This window comes from Osmerus mordax, chromosome 17 (assembly GCF_038355195.1).
Source record: "Osmerus mordax isolate fOsmMor3 chromosome 17, fOsmMor3.pri, whole genome shotgun sequence".
In the NCBI taxonomy this organism is placed as follows: domain Eukaryota; kingdom Metazoa; phylum Chordata; class Actinopteri; order Osmeriformes; family Osmeridae; genus Osmerus; species Osmerus mordax.
The window spans coordinates 14,429,410-14,450,216 of record NC_090066.1 but is presented as its reverse complement, the minus strand read 5'-3'; the positions used below and the strand labels follow the sequence as shown (position 1 = coordinate 14,450,216).

At 41.4% G+C, this 20,807-nt stretch overlaps 1 protein-coding gene across 1 annotated transcript in view; it reads left to right on the top strand.

The window, feature by feature from the left end:
- pwp1 (PWP1 homolog, endonuclein) overlaps positions 1–20,036 on the top strand; it is a 95,977-nt gene extending 75,941 nt beyond the window's left edge. The window contains exons 11-15 of the mRNA XM_067254052.1: positions 7,315–7,426; positions 7,537–7,627; positions 7,751–7,872; positions 19,231–19,336; positions 19,463–20,036. Coding sequence (XP_067110153.1) covers positions 7,315–7,426; positions 7,537–7,627; positions 7,751–7,872; positions 19,231–19,336; positions 19,463–19,557 — 526 coding nt within the window. The 3' untranslated portion in view covers positions 19,558–20,036. The remainder of the gene's footprint in view (positions 1–7,314; positions 7,427–7,536; positions 7,628–7,750; positions 7,873–19,230; positions 19,337–19,462) is intronic.
- The last annotated feature ends 771 nt before the right edge of the window (positions 20,037–20,807 follow it).

The following is a 20,807-nucleotide window of genomic DNA, read 5'->3' as shown; positions in this document are numbered from 1 at the left end:
ATGTGTGAGAGAACAATGGTTGTGCTCGCCGAAGGCATGAGCACACCATAGACTTATATACAGGTAGACACAGCCAGGCTTCTCTTTCAAGATGGGGTCCCCATTCATTTCTATGAAAAGTGCTCAATGGCGCAGTGAGGCAAGCGAGAGTGCGAAACGGACCGCGCCATCTTTCCAGTTCCGGCTCATCCGGTCTTTTGCAGAACAGTCATAGAGTTAATATTACTAGAGGAAGCAACTTTTGTCTTCCAAGATGGCGTCCCCATTCATTTCTATGAAAAGTGCTCAGTGGCGCAGTAAGGCAAGCGAGAGCACGAAACTGGACCGCGCCATCTTTCCACTTCCGACTCTTCCGGTCTAGCTTTAAACAGTGGCTCTTTTTTTCCCTAGCCCCCAGAGACCTCGTGCACGCTTGCAACTAGCTGTACACGTCGTACCAGTCGCGAGCATACATTTATATGGTTGCGAGCGTGTGAGCTAAGGCATTGCAGTGTAAGTTTGCATTACATGATGCAAACTTTACGGAAAGGTATGCTGTCACTGTATAGTATTCCTTTCACTTGGTTGTTAGAAATAGGGCTAAATATTGGGCTATTCTAGATGGAACTCATCACATATGTTGCTTTTTTTCTTGTGATTTGAGTATGATTTCCAGCGCATTGTATCGGATTAAATAAATTGTTAACATGAACACCTAGCTCCGTCGTTGTTCTCGCCAGGCAAAGAAAGCTCAATAGTTATTTTGGTAACAGAAATCTTCCACAATGCAGACTTACCATAGCTTACTGTCAACTGTATTTTCAAACGAAATGCCACGAAATTCACACTGCCTTCAATTTACATATCAGTGTAGAAATGTGGCCTGTGTTTTATATGTTCTACAAAACCAAACGCCTATTAATGGATATAACGTGATCTAACAAGACTTGGAAATAATGTAATAAATAAAAGCTTGAGAAGTGTGTCTAAAATATACTTTATTTAACATTTGCCTTTGAAAGGGGCATATTAACAGAAATAGGCCTATATACAAGACGTTTCCATCAGATATAAGTGGGGGTGAAACAGTCACTGAGGACCTTCATTGTCCCACAAAAGCAGTCTGGCTTGATGACACGATTAAAAAAAAGAATAATGGGTTTGTTTAACAAAAGCTTCTGAAGGCAAGACTAATCATATTTATATCATTTCTTATTGTGTTTATCAGTTAAAGTATTAATCTTCGTCTTTGCTCCAGATAGACATGTCAACAATATGCTCACGCTTAACATAATGTAATATTTGCCATCATGTCATGAACGTAAAAACGTTCTTGACAGAAAAATCTAATCTGTTTTAAAATAACGGGAATAAACTATATTAACAACATTTCATGTATGTGTGACAACCATTTGCTAAACTTGCTACAACAGGGCAGGCAACTCAAGCCATTTCTCCCTGTGCTCATTCAATATGGCTCATTCAGCTCCAGGTAAATCGGCTATCGGCCAATGTGAACTTTTGTGCTTGTGCCCTGTTAGTATCCGCGAGCACATTTGCAGGCAACTTTTAGTGACGTAAGCAAATAAATGGGGTGCAAGTTTACCCATTTCGGATTGGTTTCAAGTTTAGCAAAAATCAGGAAAAATTATTTTATGAAAAAGCTAGTAGTATGAGCCAGGTTCGAGAATCGAACAAAAATTATTGGGGGAGATAGTTTTGTAAATGTTGACTGGAGTTAATAGAATAAAAACGACCGGAAGAGCCGGAAGTCTAACAAGAAATGCAATACCACCCATAGATATATATAAACACCTACATCCACCGGGGCCGTTGCTTCAAGCCGAGGGGTGTAGTGGGGGCTTGGTTTAGCAACTCGTTAACTTCTGGGAGATAGCTAAGCTAACTGCTTTACTGCAAGGCAGCTGCAGAAACATCACAAGCAAAGAGGCCAGGGTGATAACTAGATATTTACTAATTTTACTTTGTGATATGACACACAATTGTGATGTGTAAAGTACAATATAAGATGATATTATTAAGGAAGTACATCTACTTTCGGAAACAATAGTCTACTATTTCACTGAAGTATTAGCATCACGACATTAGCTTCTGTTGCCCGGGCAACACATACTACAGTGGTCTATGATGCATCTGTTTTCAATCGTTAAAATAAACATTCCTCACAAATACATTTTCGTTGTAGGATTTATTATGACATTAGATTACAAGTAAACGATTTGTGGGTGAAATTATCATTACCTGTGGTTTCAAACCAGTGTAGCTCACTGCAACGCTGTAGCCTACGCGAGACACTACAAAAACATCTACACAGCTGTAGGCAGGGGCGCAAAAAGTGGGTATGCGCTATATGCGGCGCCGCACCATGGGGTGGTAGCGATGGTAAAAAATGATATATAAAAAAATATATTTTTGGTATTTTCTATATATAGCTGCTGTTGTGCGTTTCTGCATTTCCTCAATGTTATAAAACATTTTAGAACCGCTAGGGTAGGCGCCCTATCTCATAAGATTCTATCATATAATTTTGACATCTAGAGGGAGCGGGGGCGCCGTGAGCGCTGAGCGAGCAGGTACAAGTATTGAGTTGTCGTCGATGGATAAAGCAAAAAAGCTGTCGGGGGCTAAAATTAGAAAAAGAAAGAGGGAAAAGGAGATGGCATGTCAAGGGATGCGACAGCAGTTAAATAAGTGGATGGTGAAAGACAACCGGTAGGATTTAAAGTGTGACGTCTGTGCTTGGAGGCTTGCAAATATTCATGTTAACAGACTAGCTAGCATTTGCTAACATTGGGAATGTAGCAGCCAAATTTGGGTTTAAGGCTAGTTTAGAATATGCAAAACCGAGGTTGTTGAGCTGAAAACTGGAAAATATAAGGTAGCATGTACAATAAATGACAAGAATCTGGAAAACATAACTAATGCAATAACTCTGGTTTACAATGGAATCATGCATAGATTTGCTACCAAACTTGGAGACTTGCTAATATTCATGTTAACAGACTGTTCTCAGATTAGCCAGTGTTTGCTAACGTGAGTTAAAGTGGGGTTGCTTACAGATGAAGTCTGATTAGTTCTAATGCCAAATCGAAATAATTTAACATGTTTTGTTATATACTAGGCTAATCTTGCCATTGCGAATGAAAAATGCATTTCTGTATCAAAACCCTGCATATGTGGGAAATATAACAATTAGCCTATGTTTGACAGTGGGGACGTAGTAAACAAATCAGAACGCAAATTTAAACATCCGCAAAGCATATGCTCGAATGCCATCAATGATGATTTTCTTTATTGAAATGAAAATAAAGTACAAGAAAAAAGTGGGATACAATAATGTGGTTGCCAGAGGGGGCAACCAGGGGTGATGATTAGGTTACCAGGGATGGAAATTAGCACCCGCCGCCAGCCAAATGCGGGTGATTTTGTGTTGTCGCGGGTAAACTCGCTTCACCTACCGGCCACCGTGGCGGCTAAATAAAAATAGCATACTGTTTCACCACGACACTTTAGAGGCGGCGCACCTTCCAAAAAATGTGGCGTTACATTGCAGGCGTTAAGAGGTCCGCTGAGAAAACATCTCAGGAGGAGCCAGTGGACAAAGAGGCGAAAGTCAAAAAACGTTTTTTTAAAGAACGATGGAGAAAAGCAGACAATGGGGAGTCCCGCGATTGATTTACGACGATACAAATCTGATAATGTACTGCTCTGTATTAGGCCACAAGGTGAACCACAAAAAGTCTTTTAGAAAATGATTACCGCTCCACAGTCTGGCATCTACACAATCTTTAGCTCATAAAAAAGAACGAGTCGTGCTAAGCTACCAAAGAAAAGTTAGTTGCTAAAATTCCAGTCGATTGTCATGCTTCTATGTTTTATGCAGAACTAGTTTCTTCAGAGCGTAATAGAATTTTGGTGGCACGGTTCGACACGTGATTGTTCTACACCAATAAGGTAGCTACCTTTTGTCCACATGGATGGATATGGTTGGCAAATAGAGGATGGGACCTTGCACGTCACCTGGATGACCAGAAATTCGGCCCCTGACAGTGTTTTGCATGTGATACACTGCAGATGCAAAAGTGCATGTGAGACAGGCAGATGTTCCTGTTTTTCGCTAGGACTGTTGCACAGACTTAAGTCGTTGTTGTAATTGTGCCAACACAAAAGAAACTGAGGAACTGGAAGATAACTGTCCTGACAGTGAGGACTGTGTGTCCTTAAACTGTTATTCCTTATTCTGTTTTGTAAAGTTTTATATATCATATTTCCTACTTTTCATAAAGATTGTTTTTATGGTTGATCAGTGTTGTTTTCTTTTGTGGAAGAATGAATGAATTACATTTACATTTATGCATTTAGCAGACGCTTTTATCCAAAGCGACTTCCAAGAGAGAGTTTTACAAAAGTGCATATAGGTCACTGATCATAACAACGAGATAGCCCCAAATATTGCGGGTAGCCAAACATGAAGCATACATTTTGAAACCAAATAAGTCCCAAAGGGAAGAACAATAAGAGCATGTAGTTAGACAAGTTACAATTGAGCAGCAAAAACCTCAAAAGTGCAAGAGTGTACCTGTGGAAAAAGCAAAAAACAGTTACCTTATTGGTGTAGAACGATCACGTGTCGAACCGTGTCACCAAAATCCTATTACGCTCTGAAGAAACTAGTTCTGCATAAAACATAGACGCATCGACAATCGACTGGAATGTTAGCGACAAACTTTTTTTTGGTAGCTAAGCACGACTCGTTCTTTTTTATGAGCTAAAGATTGTGTAGATGCCAGACTGTGGAGCTGGATGAAACGATAATGGGGTTCACCTTACCATGCCAAAACTAATAGTTTCATTCATCACTCATTTAATGAAATGTATATCAGTTCGTGGTTTGTGTATGTATAAGAGAGAAAGAGAAAGTGTCAGTGTTTCATTGAGACTTGAGATTAAATAAACTGCTTAAGTATTGTAGATCTTGTAGTATACATTTTTACATGCAGTTACACCTTGTCGGTTAAAAACAAGAAAGTGGCTGGTAAAAACATTGAGTGGCTGGTAGATTTTGAAATCCACCTGCCACAGTGGCGGGTGGACAAAAAATTACATTTCCATCCCTGGGTTACCACTTTTCACAATTTGGTTGCCACAATTTGTCGAGCCCTGAATATACCTATATATATACAATTATTTATAATTATGGTAGGCCTACAGTGGCTGATATACTTTATTATAAACCTTTATTATTTAAAACCCATACATGATTTAGACACGTATTTTTTTGGGGGGGGGAGGGGGGGCGCCAAAATTGTTGCTGCATACCCCTCTGACACTGGGTAGTTGCCCCCCTGGCTGTAGGAAGTCAAACGGCGACAGAACATGTTCGGCACTCCCCTTAATTAAATCAAAAGTCTAACTACTAACCTGAACTTCATTGCCACAGCCTAAACGTTGTCCATCTGTTAATGAAAATAAGTAATTTCAGCCTAAACCGTACAACGGAACGTTAAATCGAATTCAACCAACGCAATCGCTACCAAGACGAACACAGCAGTAGTCTAGTACTGGACTGTAGTAGTACAATTTACCGGGACAGCTTCTCCACACAGGGCTATATCGCATTTTGCGTTGTTACTGACAAATCATCGCTACCAGTGAGCTTTTTATGAATGAGCGATTTTCCACTAAATAAATGTCAAGCTTATTTACGTTTTGGGGGGCATATTTTCAGTTAGCAGATGGTTCAGTTTGAATCGCGATTCCATCTTCTACTGCCGGTAACGTCGTAGAATAATCTTCAAAGGGGGTTCTTTATTAATGAATGAATGCAATATGAGTAGGCTAAATGACTGAAAATATCACGAGAAGGGAAAACTTAAAAGTTTGTTTAAGTCATAGAGATTAGGTCAATTTTTACACCGGTCTGACAAATGTATTCGTTTTGATTCAGCTATGGGGCTGCCTCTTGCAGGGGAAATGAGAAGACATCATATTTCATTCTACACTTCACTCGTATTTTGAGTTGTAAATGAGCAGCAAAAAAATATGTTTTTAAATCTATGTAATCTTTATAAATAATAAGTAGGCCCTATGCATTTTTATATAAAATATACAGAAATATCAGTTGTAAAAATGTCATTAAAAAACGGACCCCTGTGCAACCGACGCAAGCAAGCACACCTTACAATTTCCCCAGAAATTGTACCCTCTCTAGTTATATTAGGCTATAATTACGTTGGTCATGCCATGAACATAATAACGTTCATTACAAAATGGTTAAATCTGCTTTAAAATAACGGAAATAAACTACAAATAGACAACCATCATGTATGTGTGCAAACATTTGTAAAACTGGCTACAGCTAAGTCAGGCAACTGTAGATTATGAAGCCCTTTCTCCTTGTGCTCATTCAGCACAGGTAAATCAGCGATCGGCTAATGTTCACTTTTGTGCTCGTGCCCTCTTCGTATCCACAAGCACATTTCCAGGCAACTTTTCTTGACATAAGCAAATAAAAATATTCTATGAAAAAGCTAGTAGTATGAGCCAGGTTCGAGAATCGAAGAAAAATTATTAGGGGAGATAGTTTTAGATATGTTGATTCGAGTTAATAAAATAGGAATATGCAAACACATTTGGTCTGCTACATGCACAACTGTGGAAAACCTTTAAAAACAAATCATGCAACACAACAAATATTGTTATTCGTAAAAGACACAAAATAAATGTTAAAAACAATCATAAAAAGCTTTAGAAAATTATATTTACAAAGAATATGTTTTTTTTTAATGTTTCCTCAGTTCACATTTCTCTGCAATGTTTGAGACCACTTAGGTGGTCTGGGTGGTGTGGGTTAGAAGATTTAAGGGCCGTCTTTATGAAACAATTGCTTCCTCATGGGATCGTCTCCCTCCCCCTAATGTCAGCATCTAGTCATGAAGGTGCATCAATGGCTGAGTGTCCAGTGAGAACAAGGTTATGTTTGGTTAAGTTACTCATAGCTATATTCAGCCCTATACAAGCATAGCTAGTTTATTCTCTGTTAACATGTTTGATCAGACAACTTTGCACATTGTACACTACATTTAAGCAGATGCTCTTATCCAGAGCGGCTTACAGTAAGTACAGGCACATTCTCCCCGAGGCAAGTAGGGTGAAGTGCCTTGCCCAAGGACACAACGTCATTTTGCAACAACCAACAACCTTCTGATTAATAGCCCGACTCCCTAACCGCTCAGCCATCTGACCCCTGTACTACTTGACTGACCCCAAATCTGCTTGTCCTAGACAAACATTAACCCATCTTCCTCTGTCCAGGTCGTCTATCCTTTATGACTGCCGCAGCCCGGATGATTGCCATCGTACCTGGAGGTTCAGTGGTCAGGTTGAGAGGGTGGTTTGGAATCACTTCTCACCTTGCAACTTTCTGGTAAGTTGATTATGGCTACTATGATAAAAGACAACCTGTTAGGTCTATTTGGGTAGCATACATGTGTTTCTAACCCATCCCCAAAACATATACATTACTGTCTCATTCAGGCAAGCACTGAAGATGGGTTTGTTTACTGTTTGGATGCACGCTCAGACAAGCCTGTGTTCACACTGAAGGCACATGATGGAGAAGTATCAGGTACAGGGAGTTTCAAATGATCTTGTATGGCTTGTTTAGTCTTTAAAACAATGCCTTCACATAACATGATTTGCTATTGAAACTTTTGGAAAACTCACCCCTAATCTTCTGACTATCATACAGGCTTGAATCTCAGTAGCCAGATAAAAGGATGTCTGGTAACTTCATCTGCAGACAAACATGTGAAAATCTGGGACATCTTGGGGAACAAACCTAATCTGGTTCACTCCAGGGACATGAAGATGGTAAGTCTCAATGTTTACTTGATTGTCAGTTGATATTATATTATCTCTCTAATAATTACAGGAATCTGTCTGTGTGTGTGTACACAAATTAGACTGGGTTTAGTTTCCAACTCTCATCTCAAGAACCAGGCACTCTGCAAAGTTCATATTCTCCATACGTCCTCTTTATAATTCAACAGAGTGCAGTGCCACGATTAATGTTGTTTGGATAAGCATTTCTGCCTTTTTTTCAGTTTAGCTTGCTCCCTTCACGTCCCAGCCCTTTCACTCTGATTGGTCCTCTGCAGCGAGTTTGCTGCGAATATCTTGAACATCTCTTTTTAAAATCCAACGGAGTGCGAACTGGGCACTGTGCAAAGTTCACATTTTGCAGGTGTCCTTTTTATAATCCAGTACAGTACCGTGAATGCGATTAGCAAGGGCATTCGCAATTAAAGGAAACTAAGCGTGTTAAGGAAAATAGGGAAATTCGGTTTAGTTATTTAGAAGCGAATTCACTTTTACAACCAATATTCAGCTGCTTTCAAAAGGGCTGGCTAGCTATTAGAATGACAATATAAAGTGGATATACTTTCAGTATAGATCAGTGAATTTTGTTATAAAATGAATGTGTTTATGTAAAAACTGCCTGCACGTTGCAAATGTACAAGCGCTGTATGGTGAATTAGGCCTACAATTATGACAAGTGGTTCAACCATTTGGATTTAATTATGAACAGGATGTTTGTAGTGGTGAGACAATTTAACAGAGAACCAATAAAGTACATTTTGATCAACATTACATAAGCAATTTATAACATAGGAAACAGCAGACTAATGAAGGCTACATAAGCATTTGCATGAATGTAGGCTACCACAGCATTGGCAATTTGCCTAGAATCGATGTGGAGGTTGAACGAGTACTTAAGAGATGACAGACAATTTCAATGATCCGAGAAATATAGGTACCATAACCACTGAGAAGAACTGTCATCACCAGCTGCATCACGGACACTTCCCAGAAATCAGTGTGTGCCACCGACATCATCGCGGGCACTGTGCCCTATTTATAATTACAGGTGTGTGTGTGTGTGCCACCCATTTTACACAGGCACCATGCACTAGTATTATAAAAAGGCTTGTTCATTGAAGACATTTATATTGATTTCTTTTTTGTATCCATAGCCATGTAGACTAATCCGAACACTTTACAATTCAAAATGCCAACACAGGACAAAAGGATGCTATTAGCATTTTCTTCAGTTAATAATGCTAGTAGATTGCCCTACCTTGTATACTGTCCACTAGTGTTAATTTTAGTTGCCCTGTTACCCATCCACACGAGTGCACAAAACAATTATGTTTTCTCCTGTTGCTAGGTTGAGCTGTGTGATTTGTATCATTGCGTGTGTAAATACATGCAGGTTTTAAGGTTACCTATATAATGTATTTTATTTTAAGGTTTTATTGCTCAATCGTTAGTCAGATGTAGCCTACGCTAATTCTAGCTTTTGTCGTTTCAGAGTCTGTAACACAACTAATGCAGGGCTCCCAAGTCTCACGCATTTGCTGTGAGTCTCACACATTTTAACCAGTTCACATGCTCTCACGCAACACCTTGTTATTCTCACCCTGAGAAGTAAGGGATAACTTGTCCCGCTATATAAAATTAATGTGCGAGGCCCAGGCATATGGAGGTAAGAACCCCACCCCCAGTTACGCACTAGGATTTATTCCTGAGTAGCGCACCTAATAACAGGGTATCCGCGGGGTCTTAAAAAGTATTAAAAGTTGATAAATCATTTTGGGAAAATTAAGGCCCTTAAAAGGTATAAAAAAAGACTTAATCCCGATTTTATGACGTATAAAACGTCATAAAATCGTGACGTGTTCAAGCTTTGTCCAAAGAGTTTGACTCTTATGTATGCATGAATATATTTATTTTCCTCCCCATATTGTAAACAACGACGTGCTCGGTCAGCGAGTCACTTATTTTTGCAAAATGCACGGTTAGGTGATGTGTCGCCCTCCACATGCTGCGAAACAGACTCCGAAATGGGGAAATGTAAATTTGCGGCCTCCTGGTTGGAGAAGGATGAGTTTGTTTGTTTGTTTGTTTGATTGTTTCTTCCGAGCTTATGAGTTCTGTTGTATGGTTGTGCTCTATAGATTTATTAGCAAACTTCAACTGTTTATTAAATTAAAGGTTTGTTGCAGATTAGAACTTGAAGTGGCGATGAGGTCTTCAAAAAGTTTAATCTTTACCACAGTCTGTAACATCGTAAAAAGTTCCAATTGAAAAAGACTAAACCATTGTCAAATTACTACATTTCAATTAAATCATTAGTATCGTTTCAGTATCGAGTACCGCGATACTACACAGTATCGAAGTCCAAATTTAGGTATCCTGACAACACTACTGTCCACCAATAAACTCCCAATGTATACACATTTGTCAGTCTTGAAATGTAGTACCATTCTCTGATAACAAGTCAGTTAGGTAGATCACTGTGGGATGTGAACAGTTTTGTAGTCATCACCACATCTGCTATTCAACACTAGAAGGGCTCCTTTCAATTTGACCCAATTGAAAGGAGAGGGGACCGTGCTTTCTTGACTTTTCCTAGATACAGTGCCTTGCAAAAGTATTGAACCCTCTTGGTGTTTTTAGTATTTTGTTGCTGTACAACCGGGAAATAAGGAGGATTATTTTTTGTATCATTTGATTTACACAACATGCCTACCACTTTGAAGATGCCAAAAACATTTTTTGTGTGAAACTAACAAGAAACCTCAACCTCCCAAAGTCAATACTTTGTAGAGCCACCTTTTGCAGCAATTACAGCTGCAGCTGCTTGGGGTATTTATCTATAAGCTTTGCACATCTATGCACTGGGATGTTTGCCCATTCTTCAAGGCAAAACTGCTTCAGCTCCTTCAAATTGGTTGGGTTCCGCTGATGTACAGCAATCTTGAAGTCATACCACAGATTCTCAATTGTATTGAGGTCTGGGCTTTGACTAGGCCATTCCAAGACATTTAAATGTTTCCTCTTAGACCACTGAAGTAAGTGGTAAGCCTAATTTGACCAGAGTTCCTTCTTCCATATGTTTTGGGAGTCACCCAAACATTTTGGAGACAGCAATGTCTTTGCATAGTTATAGCTATAGTAGAATGGCCATTCTACCGTAAAGCCCAGTTTTGTGGGGTGTACGGCTTCAAGTGGTCCTATGGACAGATACTTTAATCTCCGCTGTGGAGCTTTGCAGATCCTTCAGGGTTATCTTGGGTCTCTTTTTTGCCTCTGATTAATGCCTTGCCTTGCCTGATTCGTGAGTTTTGGTGGACAGGCCTCTCTTGACTAGCCTGGTCCTAACCAGACTCTCGTACATTTCATTTGTACAGAGAGTCTGGCCTCGCTCCATTGACAAGCGTTGATTTCCTTGTAGGCGGGTACTCTGTTGAAGTTTAAAACTATTGGATCTGCCCAGAGCCACTCCGATCTGCCATAACCAATCGCTAGCGTTCGCCTTAGCCAATTCCTTCACCACTACATTAACACAGCTAGCTGCCGTAGCTGGAAAATCTAACCGTTCCCGAACCCCAAGGGGAGGAGGGCCACAACATCATGGCCTCCAACAAAACTCAGCAAAACTCACCAACGTTCTTGCTCTGGCTTTAGCATATTCGGCAGCGTTGCCACAACGGACCGAATGGCTTCGCTCGAATCTTTCTCCGCCGCCATTACGGAACTACAACACAAACTAGCGCACGACAGCCACTCCCTCTGTTCGCTGATTGGCCGGTAGAAAATTAACCGGAGACATCTGACTTACTTACCTCATGGCCAGACCTAGTACAGAAGCAAAATTGAGCGGAAGTACATAGGAGGGCAGAGCCAGGCTATCTCTTGACAGGTTTGTTGTGCTATATTCTTTTATTATTATTTTTAAATAATGGTGCTCTGTGGAATGTTCAAAGTTTTGGATATTATTTTTATAACCCAACCCTAATCTGTTCTTCTCCACAACTTTGTCCCTGACCTGTTTGGAGAACTCCTTGGTCTTCATGGTGCTTTTAGAACAGGTGTATATAACTGAGATCATGTGACAGATTATGTGACACTCAGATTGCACACCAGTGGACTTTGTATAATTAATTGTGACTTCTGAAGGTAAATAAATTCAGATTGCACCAGAATTTATTGAAAGGCTTATTAGCAAAAGGGTTAAATTGGCTACATATCCACTTTTCAGGCTTTTTGATACAATTCTTTTCATTTCACTTAACTGAAATTTCACTTGACTTTTTTAATGTACATTACATGAAATCTAAATAAATATCAATTTAAGTTCCCGGTTGTAAGGCAACAAAGTAGGAAAAACAGCAATGTGGTTCAATACTTTTGCAAGGCATTCTCCCAGTATTTCTTTATTTCATCACACCGGGAAAACCAAGTTTAAGGCTATTTTGCTCCTGTTTCTGTTAAATTGCTTCCAGCTGCACATAATTCCTGTCTTTCAAATTTGCTTTCTATCAGCAGATGTTGCAAGGGCAAGTCTGTCATTCATACAAAGGTTATATAGCCTAAATAAGATTTATATGTCTAGTAAAATATGTATAGTTTATATATCTATAGACTATAATGATGACAAATTATGACAACAATTTAATTGAATTCAATTAAGTGCTTTTGCTCCACTACGACTACTAATCATCTCATAAAACTTAACTAATAAATCCATTTCACATGTATTCACACATGAGCAAAACTAAGATTGTATGACTTTGGTAGTTTGCAACAAGTTTGATGATGGTAGGCTAACCCAATAATGAATATAATGAGATAGGCCTAATAAAAGGACATGTCGGCATGGGCGGAGGCTGTCATGATCATTGGATTTTCAAAAGTCTAACCAAGCCTTTTTTGGAGGCTTCGAATTTATAATAATTATAGACACTGACTGTGATGTTATGCCTGATAACATGTAATTTTGGTACCGGTGTTCTGTGGTCGGTTGAGCAGTGTATCAGTTGAATGGGTACGTGCAATGCATTAGCTGAATAAAGATAAAGACTCCATCGTAATAACTGATACACTGCTCTTCGGGAGTCAGGTGGCTGAGCGGTTAGGGAATCGGGCTAGTAATCTGAAGGTTGCCAGTTCGATTCCTGGCCGTGCAAAATGACGTTGTGTCCTTGGACAAGGCACTTCACCCTACTTGCCTCGGGGAGAATGTCCCTGTACTTACTGTAAGTCGCTCTGGATAAGAGCGTCTGCCAAATGACTAAATGTAATGTAAATGTAATTTATAAGCATAGCACGGACAGAATATGGGGCTCTGTGACTCCACGAGGCGGCCACACTTTGTCTCCACACACTTTGCACACAACTTCCTCTTTCGCAATCAAAGTGCTATTGTAGCTTACAATAGCACTTCTGAAATATTGAGAGGTATAAATGAGTCAAGTGAGAAAATGTAAATGAGTATCTGGATGTAATGAATGCCCATATTCTGTACAGAGAGTGCATCAATTTAACAATAATCTAAAGGAAATGTATACTTGAGCTGGTGAAAGGGCGGTTTAAGCATCAGAATGGAATGCTTGGAAGGTTGGTTGACTTCAGGGCTGGACTGGGACAAAAAATCGGCCCTGGCATTTTTGGCCCAGGCGGCCCACACCCACCGTGACTGGTCAGACACATTCCCTGCAGACAGTCCTTAAAATATGGGTGCATTCTACAATATGAGTTTCCTAGTGTTCTGCGTTCATGTGATGTTTTTGAACCTTCAAGGAGGGTCTCAAGACTTTTCTGTCGATCTTACACTTAAATAATTAATTAATTCTTAGAGTTATGATTTGTATATGGTATAAAAATATATATACATATTGATATTTGATATTGTATTGTTATTATTACTATTTTGCTTAATATTGGCTTAGCAACTTTTAAAACTGTTTACTGTTAATTAAAATTAATGTAAGATTCATATTTTGTGGCTTTGAACAACAGTGTCTGTTAAATACAATACAGAAACACACACACAGCCTCCCTCCCTTCATGAGTCCCTGTTAATTTGCCTACTCCTTACCACGTCGTCAACTACTCTTTCTTCCATCTTTTCCTCACTCGCTCCCATGGCCCTGTCATGGTCACTCTCCTCCTCCTGGGCTTCTTCCCTGACTGTCAATCGCCTATGTTTCGGCCTCTCTGAGACAGCCACCTCTCCTCCTTCCTCTACAGGTAATGCTGATGTTGAAGCAGCTAAAGCAAGGGCGTAGGTTTGGTCTCAGCTTTGGTAGGGTCACTGCCGCCATATAAAAACAAAAACTACCTGAAGCCCTGATGGTCCAGCTGCTGCTTCCTCAGCCTGCACTATACTGGATTTCTGAGTTTCCTGAATGCATTTTAAAATAATTCCTTTTTTTATGTAGGTAATTGGTTCAGGTTTTATGGAGCTGTACTAGGCCTACATAATCTGTACTGTATTTCTGAGCAATGAAATAATGTATTAATGAATTATATGATGCATACATTTGGGCATCACAATTTATAGCACCTTTTTACTACCTACAAGTATATGTGTGAAAGATAACATTTATGGATAACATTGTCTAAACATCCCTTAAAAAACAGCAATTTAATGCAATCTTTACCAAAATGGACAATTCATCTTCTCACCTGAACCCCTGATGTTGATTCATCACCAACATGCTCTACATCTTTAGCTTCAGGGTGCTGTTTTTCCTGCACAGTAATTCATCAATTTAATACAGACACTAACCATGCTTAGTTGACTGGTGACATTGGTCGAGATTACAGGGATAGCCATATTACTATCCAAGGGATCATATAGGCCTACTTATTACCAGTTAATATCACTTCTGAGTTGCTAGCCTGCTGGTACTAGGCTAAACTAGCACAGTCCCATTATGTGGGTAGGTTAGCAGCTTTATCCTTCTGGCTTCAACAAGGCCAGCTGCTGCTAACACACTGGTCGAAAGATTGCAGACGCTAGGGAAAGATTTAATACAAGCAAAAGTTACATGCTCTACTACACTAACAACTTTCAAAACATGTTTCCATTGTAGAATGGGTGGCGATGTAAGGCTAGCAGTTAACAACAACCTTCTTGATAGTTAGCTAACTTACTTACTCTCTGGGTGGGGGAAAAACTTATTATATCCCTCTTTTTTTTGGGTGGCATTTTGATTTTCCTTTCTACAAAGCACAAAAGGGTCAAAAATATCAATGCTGAGACCAAACTAAATACTAATATGTGGCTTTATTATTTCCTGGCGTATTTAATAGCTTACCGTGTCAGACTACTGCCCTCTTTCTGCAAGTCACGATTCACAAAGTTTCAGCCAATTAAATGACATCATCTTGTCTTGCAGGCTCGAGGCGCATTGGTTAACTTGGAAATGTATTTTCACTTTTCTGGGCGACGAACATAGTGTAGATAATAATACGAATGAGTTTTGCAAATATATTGTGCAAAATATTTTTATCAAAAATTAACAAAATATTGGTAGGGACAATTGTGTCTTTCCCAAACTTGATTGTGACTAGTCCCTATCGACCCTATGCAAACCTAAAGCACCCCCCAAACATGTTCAAATTTGTGCACATTTTGTGGCATTCACCTGTAGATTTTTGATCTTTTTCTCCCTTAACTTTTCTGCGCCTCCCTTGCGCTTTGGTGGTCGTTTCTCCATTTTAGCGATGCTAAACTTTAACGATGCTAAACCAGCATACGCATTAGCCAACAGCTCGTGTGGCCTGCGGGAGGCGATATTATGATTCAGGGGAAGGGGGTTCCTGGATTTGATTGGGTCAGGCCAGTGTCAATAAAGAAAATTAACCAATGGGTCACTGTCAGTTCTCTATGGGCCGGCCCGACCAAAAAAATTTTCCCAATGGGCAGTCAGTTCTTTATGGACCGGCCCGAAAAAAAGCCTATAAATTATATCAGCGATTCGGCCCAAAAATGCGTCGGCCCACCGGGCAAATGCCCGGTATGCCAGATGACCAGTCCAGCCCTGGTTGACTTGAATTGACTAGGTTGAAAGGAACTGTTGAGACCAAATCCACTAATTCACTACCCCATCGATCATTAGAAGGGGGGATGGGATATCACATTGTGATGGGAAGTTTAGATAATTTTACTGAGTAGGTTCTCTTAGGCCGAATCCCAATACTCTGTCTTACCCCTACCCCCTACCTTAGTTTTGCGCGTTCCCGTGAGAGTAAGTGGTGTCCCAATACTCTTTTTGATCGAGGGCTAGGGCCAAGACAAAGGGGTATACACCCCTTAAAACCAAGTGAGCTCGGGAGCTTACTTGAAACCAAGGGGTATGTTGATACTGCGCTACCAGCAACAATGGCAGACAGATCATCCAGAGTCCCGTAAATGTAATATTTTTGTCAATTAAAAAATTATGAGTCTTGTTTAGTGCTTTACACAGTCCTGTATATATGTATTTGCAACCATGTTCTTAATTGGAACGTTTTTTTAATCGCAAGTTTGCTACGCTAACGTTACATTGCTGATTTGCACAACAGTCCCGCATTTTGGAACTGGAGCCCCAATGTTACAGTAATACATAAAACCACAACAGACATTCTGAACCAGTATGACACTCCACTGACTATTATACATTGCCTTTCTTGTCATAATGATAGGTTGTTACATTGAATAGGCTAAACATAAAGTTTGGTTTACATGTCGTCCATCAAGTAAGCCTATTGCCTAGAATTTCCAAACTAATTATAAACTCTTGCATCTAATTTTTGTCAGACCATGTCCTGACAATAAATGAAAAACAATACATGTTTTACCAAGATAACTGGATAACTGCAGTCTAACTAGCAATGTGTGGGACATCCTTTAAGCTGTAATAAAATAAAATGTTCTAAATGATTGAAGGGCTAGACAACAAATGTTCTAATAAAATAATCACTGACTAACACACGGAAATGAATGACAGATTAACAAAGGCAAGTTCATTTTCCGACCTTGCCTTGGCTCCATGCAAAGTGTAATCTAGCAATCATTACATGTCAGTAATAACTTTCCCTGTCTGAATACTCGGGGATCATTTGACCCCCTCCCCGCACTATAAGTAGGGAAAACCGGCTTGGCGCTTCTAGTGGGAACTGACAGATCCCAGCAGAGACCAAGGAGCCTAGCATCTCCTTATAGTTGTACAGTGAGGCACACTATGTGGCCAATAGTATGTGGACACTGCTCAGTATATAGACACCTACTTGTTGAATCTCTCATTCCATGGGGTGTTGGTTCCCACTTTGTTTCTTTAACTTTTCAATAGACGTTGGAACATTGATGCAGGATTTGCTTCCAACCACCAATAGCATTAGGGAGGTTTTGGGTGGTGTTGGGTAATTAGACCTTGCTTGCAGCTGAAATTTGTATTTAGTGTTTGATAGCTTTTAGGTCAGGGATCCCCCATGCATAAAGTGAGGTCCATACAGAAGTAGTTTGTCGAGTTTGGTGTGGAAAAGGCCTTGACATGCCTGCACGAATCTCTGACCTAAACACTAACAAATCAAATTATTAATCTGCATGTCAGGTTTTCTGCAAGCCTCCATCCATCATCTTCCGCTTATCCGGGGGTTGGGTCGCGGGGGCAGCAACCTAAGCAGGGAGGCCCAGACTTCCCTCTCCCTGGCCACTTCCACCAGCTCTTCCTGGGGGACCCCAAGGCGTTCCCAGGCCAGCCGAGAGACATAGTCCCTCCAGCGTGTCCTGGGTCTTCCCCGGGGCCTCTTCCCAGTGGGACGTGCCCAGAACACCTCACCAGGGAGGCGTCCAGGAGGCATCCTCATCAGATGCCCGAGCCACCTCAACTGGCCCCTCTCGACACGGAGGAGCAGCGGTTCTACTCTGAGCTCCTCCCGGATGACCGAGCTTCTCACCCTATCTCTAAGGGAGAGCCCGGACACCCTGCAGAGAAAACTCATTTCGGCCGCTTGTATTCGCGATCTCGTTCTTTCGGTCACTACCCACAGTTCGTGACCATAGTTGAGGGTAGGAACGTAGATCGCCTGCTAAATAGAGAGCTTCGCCTTTCGACTCAGCTCCTTCTTCACCACGACGGACTGATGCAGAGCCTGCAGTCACCACATTACCGCGGTGGAGGGGTTTGCGTGTCCTAGTGATCCTGGAAGCTATGTTGTCGGGGGCCGGGCCTTTTCCCATGGGGCCCGGTCGGGCAGAGCCCGAAGAGACAACGTGGGACCCCCTTCCAGTGGGCTCACTATCCGCAGTAGGGGTCATGGGGGTCGGGTGCAGTGTGAGACGGGCGGCGGCCGAAGGCGGGGGCCTTGGCGGTCCGATCCTCGGCTGCAGAAGCTAGCTCTAGGGACATGGAACGTCACCTCGCTGGCGGGAAAGGAGCCGGAGCTGGTGCGCGAGGTAGAGAAGTTCCGGCTAGATATAGTCGGCCTCGCCTCAACGCACAGCATCGGCTCCGGAACCAGTCTCCTTGAGAGGGGCTGGACTCTCTTCCACTCTGGAGTTGCCCTCGGTGAGAGGCATCGAGCTGGGGTGGGAATACTTGTTTCCCCTCGGTTCGGCGCCTGTACCTTGGGGTTCACCCCGGTGGACGAGAGGGTAGCCTCCCTCCGCCTTCGGGTGGGGGGACGGGTCCTCACTGTTGTTTGTGCTTACGCAACAAACGGCAGCGCAGAGTACCCACCCTTTTTGGAGTCTCTGGGAGGGGTGCTGGAAAGCGCTCCTCCCGGAGATGCCCTCGTCCTCCTGGGGGACTTCAATGCTCATGTGGGCAATGACAGTGAGACCTGGAGGGGCGTGATTGGGAGGAACGGCCCCCCCGATCTGAACCCGAGCGGTGTTTTGTTGTTGGACTTCTGTGCTAGACACGGCTTGTCCATAACGAACACCATGTTCAAGCATAAGGGTGTCCATATGTGCACTTGGCACCAGGACACCCGAGATCTCAGTTCGATGATAGACTTTGTAGTCGTGTCGTGTCGTCGGATCTGAGGCCGAATGTCTTGGACACTCGGGTGAGGAGAGGGGCGGAGCTGTCAACTGATCACCACCTGGTGGTGAGTTGGCTACGATGGTGGGGGAAGACGCCGGTCAGGCCTGGCAGGCCCAAACGTAATGTGAGGGTCTGCTGGGAACGGCTGTCAGAAAGAGCTTCGATCATGTCTCGGGGGGAGGCCGGGGACATTGAGTCCGAATGGGCCATGTTCCGGGCCTCCATTGTTGAGGCGGCTGACCGGATGCAGAGCCCGCAAGCCTGCTATTATTAAATTACATTTGAGCTTTGTGATTCATTGTTTATCATGTGGATATTAAATCATGATGCAAATGCTTTTTTATAGGGTATACTGTTCTGCGCATCCTGCTGCCCTGATCTGCCTTTTGTGTATGCCTTTGGAGGACAGAAAGATGGCATGCGAGTTTGGGATATAAGTGATGTGGCTGCAGGTAAATTGTGTATTTTCTTACTGAGAAATAACCAATAGGAATTTCTTTTTTTTGGTTTAGTTGTTTTTTGTAAATTATTTTTGCATGCACATAAAACAGTAACCTTTTTGTGTGTTTTATCTACAGTGGCAGAGGTGTTTGGCAGTCGAGACCATCTGGTAGTGAATACAGTTTCTGAAGCAGGAAGCAGCAGGTCAATGGCAGATATGGAGCTTTCTTAGAGGCATCTACTTTGGACCAACTTCCAATCACTTGGCAAAGAGTGAAACAATAGCTAATTATTTTGTCCTAAGCTGTGTCCCAACTAAGTGACAGTTTTTAATGCTATAATTCTTAAAATTGGCCCTATATTGCTTGTACCTAAATACCCGAACTGTGAAACCACTCACGGAACAACCCCCCCATAATTTGTTCCCCAGAAATAAGGCAGCACACATATATATATAAAGTACTGCATGTCCAAAGATTTTTGAGAGCAAGAGTGTCTTGAGCATAAAGTGTACATCAGTCAGCAGTTGTTAATAGCTTAACTAATTGCAATCAGTGATGAAGTTATCAGAATGTTATTCTATGTTCTATTTCTAATTAAATCAAAATCTGTCTTTTTCAAAACAAATTCACTTTAATCATCGAGTAATGCTCCTACTTGGTCTAAATGTGGTCTACCACATAAAATGTGATCAATAAAGGTTCTTTGAAATATTTTGTACTTTATTGAATAACAGGATATATCTAGGGTTTGTGGCATAATTAACGTGAGGCAATTAGGAACTTCATAGAGGCTTGAAATATCTTCAATCGAAAAGTGTATTATACAGCTGGGAGTGGTTGCAAAACACTGACCCCATGGGGTTTCAAACATATTTATTTTGTGGCTTAGGCTGGCCACAATAAAAGGCCACTCTAAAATGTGCAGTTTTACTGTATTGGGGGCGTCCGAAAACCAGTCAGTTAGGGTTAGGGTGAGAATTTCTGCACAAACTGTCAGAAACTCATCTGCATGCTTGTCATCCTCATCGGGTCGTCCTCACCAGGTCGGGGTCTCGACCTGACTGCGGGTCAGGTTGAGGGTTAGCTCGAGGGTTAGCTAACCCTAACCGACTGGTTTTCGGACCCCCCCCCCCCCCCAATACAGTGAAACTGCACATTTTAGAGTAGCCTTTTATTGTGACCAGCCTAAGGCACACCTGTGCAGTAATCATGCTATCTAATCAGCATCTTGACATGCCACTTTCTGTGAGGTGGATGGATTTTCTCTGCAAAGGGGAAGTGCTCACTAACACAGATTGAGACAGATTTGTGAACAATATTTGAGAGAAATAGGCCCTTTGTGTACATAGAAAAAGTCTTAGATCTTTGAGTTCAGCTCATGAAAAATGGGGGCAAAAACAAGTATTTATAATTTTGTTCAGTGTATTTAAAAATTGACAGTTAAAGGGTTAGGGTTAACTCCTGAAAGGAACAAAATCAC